The sequence below is a fragment of the Hipposideros armiger genome, unplaced genomic scaffold (assembly GCF_001890085.2).
Source record: "Hipposideros armiger isolate ML-2016 unplaced genomic scaffold, ASM189008v1 scaffold_47, whole genome shotgun sequence".
In the NCBI taxonomy this organism is placed as follows: Eukaryota; Metazoa; Chordata; class Mammalia; order Chiroptera; family Hipposideridae; genus Hipposideros; species Hipposideros armiger.
The window spans coordinates 4745069-4752397 of NW_017731397.1; the positions used below are offsets into that span (position 1 = coordinate 4745069).

Consider the following 7329-nt stretch of genomic DNA (forward strand, 5'->3'; position numbering starts at 1 on the left):
AGCCAGCAGCCGCAGTGAGCGGCTGTCCAGAAGCCGGCGACTGATCTGCCTCGCCAGGGAAGAGCGCAATGATGGTGCCAACTTGGGCCAGAAGCAATGTCCTCCACAACTAGATTGAAGAACAAAAAACGACAGCAACTTGTCTGTTCCCCTTCCCCCAATTTCCCATCCCCCCAATTACCCAATAAAAATCTTAAAAAAAAAAAAAACTAAGTATAAACCGCATAGCCTGGCATAAGGCTAATGACTGTTGGCGTGACACATACATCTAGTGGCACACAGGTATGGCTCGCTCCTACACTGAAAACAGAACGACCCCATGTTGCCAGGATCTGCAATGCCTGCAGATTTTGGGAGCTCATAGGAGGAACTTCTATCTGCCTGTTCAGAGTGGGGAGAGCGAAGACTAGGAGGGATGCAGGAAGGGTGTGGGGGCCAGGCTGAGGATGGAGCTTATAGGGATACAGGAAGTCTGGTCTATTTCTGACTCTTCCCTCCATTTTTACCATGACTTAGGGGGGTGGGAGGGAGGGTGATAATCCACCCTGGTGTGGGCAGTAGTTTCCCCTTTGCAAATCTGGGTCCCTGAGGCCTGCCTGGACCCAGGCTGTGGATGGACTGTCGCTTTTCTCCCTCCCTCCCTTCTACTGCTCTCTGGGGGCCTGGGTTCAGGATGTGTGCCTAGCATGCAAAACTTTGGTAAGACACTTACAAGAGGCTGATGCTTACCTACAAAGCTTAATAGAACCATTAAAGCTTTTTAATGACGTGCTTCAAAACTGCAATGATGAACAGAGAAAGAAAATTGAAAATCCCAAGTTGCATGGTAGAATCGATGAACTCCCGTGCCGTGTGGCTAAAGTACCCCTCACCCCATAGATAGGTCAGCCTTGTCCCCAGGAACCTGTGATCAGCGCGCTGTCTTCCCAGCCTGTCTTTACCTCCAGAAACTGCTCAGCTGTGCAAGTCAGAGCCGCATCTGTCTTCCCTACTGACTGGACCTATGTCAGCTACTTGGGGACATCACAGGCTCCAGCACCAAACAGCGCAGGCAGTGGGCACTGACCACCTAGAAGCAGTCTGGCTTCTCCCAGCCATGTCACGTTGTCTCCAGGCACAGTCCCATGTGTCCGCTTTAAGCAGTGATGAATGCCGATGGAGCCCATCCAAGTGGCCCAAGCACCTAATGGATGCCTCCGGATTCGCCTCGGTACGGACGCACAGCAGCTCAGGAGAAAGTCTGAAGCACCCAGAGACCATAGGACCTCTTAATTCTCCCACATCCAATGGGACAAGTGGTGCTGACCATTTTGATTCACGCGACACGATGGCTGATGAAGGGGAGGCAGGGTCCGTGGACAAGCGCGAGAGGGTTATGCAGCTCTTGTCACAGGTTAGGTTTCAAATGTGTGTTACCAAGGTGCTTCTTCCCACAGTTACTCTTGAGAAAAGCTGCCTTTTAGAGATGTCTGCACATATTTTTGCACATCCAGAACTGCTTCTGAGCACTTGTGACTAGAAGGATCCCAGGGGCCAGGTGGCTCAGGTGGTGAAATGGTACCACTCAGCCTTTCATGCAGGAAGGAAGGGATTAGATGCCAAAAAGCCGTGCACCTTCATTTTGGGTGAGATTCCTCAGCATCACGGGGCATTAGCAAATGACACCGAGGGGAACACAGAGCTAGTGTGGGAAGGACCAGTTCCCCAAAACGGTGTAGCATTCATGGCTGAGCGGGATATCCGCCCTCCACCCATCTCAGCCTTTTACGCTGAGTGTTTTAATAAGAAGATGCAATTTATCATTCATATATGGACCAGATAAACATTTCTTGGGATGTTGATTGGCGTGCATAGCAGGGAAGGGCTGTGTCTTGTGTCAAGATTATGCTGAACATCACATTCTTACATTCCCCAGTGGTTATGGAAGGTTTATCCTCACAGTGCCCTGGGTGGAGCTAGGAGGAGAATGCAATATTAATTGTTCCAAAATGGGCTATAGGCAAGTATCATCTCCTGCATTAAACCTCTTAATGGGAGCAGGAAGCACAGAATCACTGTTAAGACTTCCTTTCTCCAAACGACAAGAAACCTTTTTGCTCCTTTGAAGGGAAAGGAGATGGTGGAACGTGTTCAACAGGGGAACATGCAGTCTTCACAGATACCATGAAGTTGCCTGGAACCAGAGGAAAGAGAAGCTGGAAGAACAGAATGTGTATGAACCCCACTGCCTCTGGAAGGCTGTCCCTTTCAACCTAAAAATCAGGGACACTGATGTGGCCGTTTAAGCCAGGCACAGACGTGAAGAAAGACAAAGAGCAGAAGCCTGAGAAGGAAGGATAAAGCAATTCAGTGGGGAGTCCATGTTATTCATGAAGATGGAGAATGTTGGGTTTGTGATGAAAAGCCCTTGGTGCTTTTTAAGCATTTGGTTGGGAAATGGAACTCGTCTTATTTGGGGAGAGGCCGTTCTGTCCCTCCTTGTTGAAGCTGCAATCTCAGGGATACTGGACTTTCTAAAACAGATGGACAATTAAAGTGAGGAAAGCGCCTCTCTTTTCTTCCTCTGTGGCAGTGGCCATGTTGACTTCCGTCCTGAAGAAAAACTTCAGGTTTTGCAAACACCTGCTCCCTCCATCCCCAAAGCCCATGTGGTGAAAGGCATTTCTAAACCCTGCAGCCTCAAATCCTGCGCTGTGGTGTGCTGTGGAGGTATGCAACCCTTGTTTCCTAGTTCCTATAATCTTCCGATACGTGTATTATGTATGTTAATATACCCAATGCCAGATTTTGCAAGAATATCCCATCTGCTATAGAGGTGGTTCCTCTGAATTGTTTTAGCCACAGATTAAAATCACAGGTTGGGCAATGTCATGGTCACATGTACAATAACTTTCATTTTGGAATTGAACTATTATTAAATTATATCTAAGCCTGGACTACAGTTTAATTATCCTCGGTGCTTCGTAGGGTGTCATAAAGTAATTAAAATTGCAAAACTGTGTTTTACTGAGCTGCTCACAGCCTTTCGCTAGCTCCCCGTGTCTCTTAGAGCAAAGCCCGCAATCCTTACAAGTCCTCCCAGGTCCTGCGAGGTGCCGCCCCTCCCCCACAGCCTGTGCCACAGCTCTGCCCCCCTTCCTGGGCTCCAGCAGCCGGACTTCCTTCTGCACCTTGAACGCTCCAGAATTTTCCCGTATGGCGTTCTTCCCACGTACTTTTAAAGTGCCACCATCAGGCACACCTGGAAAGCGCCTGGATTCAATTGTGTGTGAATTAAACACAATTAGCGGAGGGCCCCGCAGTGCCAGGCACAAAGGGAGTTCCTCATAAACAACTGGCAGGAATGAATGAATGCATAAATGAATGTCCTCCTCCTCCATTGCTCTCTGGGGTCTTGGTGCATTTGTGTTTTGTAAGGATGTGGTGTGTCGGTTTGTGTGTGTGTGTGTGCAGGGGCGAGGTAGGGAGGCTGGAACCTGACTCCTCCAAGCCCCCGAGACAAGAACTTCAGGTGAATGAGGGCACGAGACAGCTTCCGTGTGGGTCCTGTAGCTTTAACTCTCTCTCTGGCCCTCTGCTCCTAGGTGGAAGGGGGCGTCGGTGAACTGGAACGGCTCGGAACCCATCCTCTGAGCTTTCCTGTGGGTAAGCCCTGTGGCTCCACCGCTCATCACAGGAGTGACAGCTGGGCCCCAGGCCTCAGGGACAAGTCTCTCAAAAGGGTGTCACCCCCATCTGGGCCAGCACTGCTGCAGAAGCATCCAGAACCTCCCTGCCCCTTCCATGAAGGGCCCGCCCAGGACTGTGCTGCTGTGTGGCTCCCTCCCAGCGGAGCTGTGACTGCCAAGGACAGGAAGGAGGCCAGCTGCTGGGGCCTGTGCTGCCTTTTGTCTGCATCCCTCGCTTGCCCCCCGCTGTGCCGTCCCCTTGCCAAGCCTCTGATACGGTCAGCCCAGGGACCCTGGGCACTCGGTATTTCTGGTAGGTGGCTTTCTATAAAGCAGGAGTGAAACCCATGCTGAGGGCTGAGACTCATTTGTTCTGCTGCCGTGGAGGAAGCACCAGGTCTGTGTGGATCGTGGCTAGGATGGAGGGGCCCCAGAGCCTGGGTGACCTGCGGGCAAAGACGTCACCTCACCAGGGTCTCTGCAGGTCTAGTGGTGTTCCTGGCTGGGCTGCTGGTCTGGCCTGACTTCTGCTCCACTCCAGGTCGAAGGCAGCTCCATAAGCTGTGTGGACCAGGAGCAACTCAACCCCCAGTCCAGCCCCCACCCCCACCCCCCGGGAGCCCATCCCAGAGCAGACCCGGGTGCCTTCAGGCCCCAAGAGGCTAGTCATGTGGACCTTGGGGCTGGTCCTGGCCAAGTGGACACGGGGGAAAGAACCTTCTAGGGAGGGGCCTCCAGGCCATGGACGGCAATAAGGGGGGGATGAGCAGAGGGAGTGGATGTGGTCCCCGTGTGTGTCTGCAGTGGGGCATGTGCAGAGAACTGGCTGAAAATGTGAGTGGGCGGAACCTGTGGAGACCTTCACAGGGCAGAGCCGGGATGGAGGAGGTGGGGGTGGGAAAAACAGTCACTTGTGAAGGGAAAATCGTACAGTTGACGCCTCCTTCATTCCATTTATTTATATCCTACCAATTTCAGAAAGGAAAGGAATATGAGCAAGTGTTCATATTCTCAAATAGGAGAAATAAAATCAGAGGCTGGTTAAAAAAAAAAAAGACCAGAGAGAGAGAGAGAGAGAGAGGGAGAGAGAGAGATCAAAAACTAAAGTTGAGGACCCTCTGCAATGTCTCCCAACAAAGGGGCTGAGGGAGGGCACCCAGGGGTAGAGCCCCGGCCTCCACGAGCCTGTCACATGGCTTTCCACGTGAGAAGCTGTGAGAAACACAATGGCAGAGCCCCCAGGAGCTGCTGTCCCATGCTCGCCCCTGATGTGCCCAGCGGGCCCTTGAGCCGGGAGTCTGAGTGGGGCCTGCAGAGGTGGGTGTTTACACATGGGGACCAGGGCACACCATACTCCCTGGTGGCGCAGCGCGAGGTCTCGGAGGGCCATAGCCACGGGTTGGCTGCCGGTGCCCGGCCTCTGTGTGCTTCCTGGAGCTCAGAATGAAATTAGCTGGGAGTGGGAGGCTGTGTCGCTCTGCAGTCCTGGCTAAAAGGAGACCCCTTTAAGTGCCAGGCATGCAGGGGGCAAAACTGGCACTCCGTGGCGACAACTACAGAGCCTGTTTGTTGCTTTTAGGGGCTGTTCGCGAGTGATGGCCAACTGTCCGTCTGTGGGGAGAGGCAGGGAGGAGCCGGAGGGAAGTGAGGGCAGGGAGGGCTTTGCTTTGTCCAGGCTGTGCAGAGGCCCCGGCGGGGCTTGCTATGTAAACTCCAGTGGCCATTCACAGTGGGCGTCCAGCAGAACTGCTTCCTATATGTCCCTGAAGTGTTTATGCATTTGTTTTCCTTGGCCAGGGACAGGCCGCTCCAGCTGAGCGACCAGGCCGAGGAAGGTGGTTTCCTTGCAGGAGCCTTGTTTATCAGCCCAGGAAGGAAAAACTGTCTTTTTAATGAAACTCACTTAACCTCCTGACCAGGGGTCCCATTGGCAGGGCTGGAGAAATAAAAATATTCCCAATGCTGCTTGAGAAGATCAGTTCCAACAAATGACAAAAGCACTTCTCTGGAAGCTAAGACGCAGGTACCCGTGCAGTTTGACGCCCACTGCCCGGGGTTTTCTGGAATGGAAAATGAACAGAGCCTTTTGCGCCACTCTCTCCCAGACCAGAAGCTAGAATAAATGCACATACAGCGGCCAAACCTGCGAGGAGGACATACAGGCGTATGCATCCTTGCCCGTGGGCGTTCTCCGTATGGGGTGCACAGCTTCCTAGGAAGCCTGTGGGTAGGCTTCAGAGGTCCATAGCGCGCCCCCCCCAAAAAAAATTACATTAAAAGCTTTGTGTACATGCGCATCTTCCTCATGGCCTTGAACTTGGAATAACAAGCCCCTCTTTTCCCTCAAACAGTTAAGAACCAACCCTATCCTAGAGTTGAACGACCACGTCCTAGAGGTGAGTAGCTCCCTGAGGGCTGAGCCTGGGCTTGGCGCTCCATCTCTGAGAAGCCTGTCCACTGAACGAGCACACCTCAGTGGACTGTGAGCCGCAAGCAGCCTTATCCTTTCTTACTGCTCCTTATCGGATCCTCTCTTTCTCGCCACTGTTTGTTTCTTGGTCCTGGATGAAAGAGCAAGTTGAGTGCACTACTTTTCTGGCAGTGTGAGCAGCAAGACCAGCCTGATGGTAACATTTAACGCCATACTCTCAGCTACGGAAGGTTCTTATGGGGGACCTCCCATTGCTGGGGTCTCTCTCGAGTCCCAGACGATTCATCCTCCTGCAGCTCCTGGTGAAGTCCACCTCCCTCCTTCCCCTTTCAAGAAGACCCAAGCCTGCCTTTTGCACGATCCGCATTTGAGCCACGCAAAGCACCAATACACCTTTGCCTCCCCAGCTCGGGAGGTCAGGTCTTTCCCACCCTCAGCTTGTCTGTCTGCTCAGCCACCGCCGGGAACAGCGACTTCCGGGCGGGAGTCATGCATGGACCGTCCCTCACTGCGGGGCACACAGGGCAAGGTTTCAGGCAGTTTTCTTGAAGCCTCCTTCACTTGGCTTTAGGAGGGGAGATGCAACCCGCGGTATTCCAGGCTGGGGGACGGGTCCCCAGCACACTGACGTCTCTCTCCAAGTCCTCACTGGCTACTGGCCTCTTCCACTGCCAGCCCATGGCTGGAGGATGTGATGGACCAATGTTGGCAGAACCACTTGCACCCCTCTCTCTGTAAGCTGCACGGTGGCAGTACAAATAAGAGCAATTTCTAGAACTAGAAGAATTCCCAGGAAGTCCGAGCCGGGCCAGGGCTGGGAGGGGTATTGGGGGGATATTCTAAGGCAGGGGTGTGTCCAGGCCCCATCCGACTGACCCCTCAGGTTTCTGCGTCTGAGCCAGAAGGGAAGATGGAGCTGTGGCCCACTGTGGTGGAAGGACTGCAGTGGCCCAGACTCAGGACAGCAGGCAGTGGTGAAGGGCCGGTCTTAGCAAGGCTCCCACAGGCCCTGGGCTCTGCTAAGCAAGCGATGGCAACACGAGGATTTTCCTGCCCTAGTGCAGACCCCAGCCTCGCATCCCAGTGTGTGACCTCAGACCAGCAGCATCCACAACACCCGAGGGCTTCCTAGAAATGCAGGCCCTCAGGCCCCACCCCAGACCCACTGAATCAGGAGCTGCATTTCAACAAAACCCTCCGGTGAATCAGGTTAAAGTTTGAGAAGCTCTG

At 53.2% G+C, this 7329-nt stretch overlaps 1 protein-coding gene across 1 annotated transcript in view; it reads left to right on the plus strand.

Moving 5' to 3' along the window:
- The window catches only part of MINDY4 (MINDY lysine 48 deubiquitinase 4), a 129444-nt gene extending 122928 nt beyond the window's left edge, over nucleotides 1-6516 (plus strand). Inside the window, exons 16-17 of the mRNA XM_019639880.1 lie at nucleotides 3585-3981; nucleotides 6020-6516. Coding sequence (XP_019495425.1) covers nucleotides 3585-3633 — 49 coding nt within the window. The 3' untranslated portion in view covers nucleotides 3634-3981; nucleotides 6020-6516. The remainder of the gene's footprint in view (nucleotides 1-3584; nucleotides 3982-6019) is intronic.
- The last annotated feature ends 813 nt before the right edge of the window (nucleotides 6517-7329 follow it).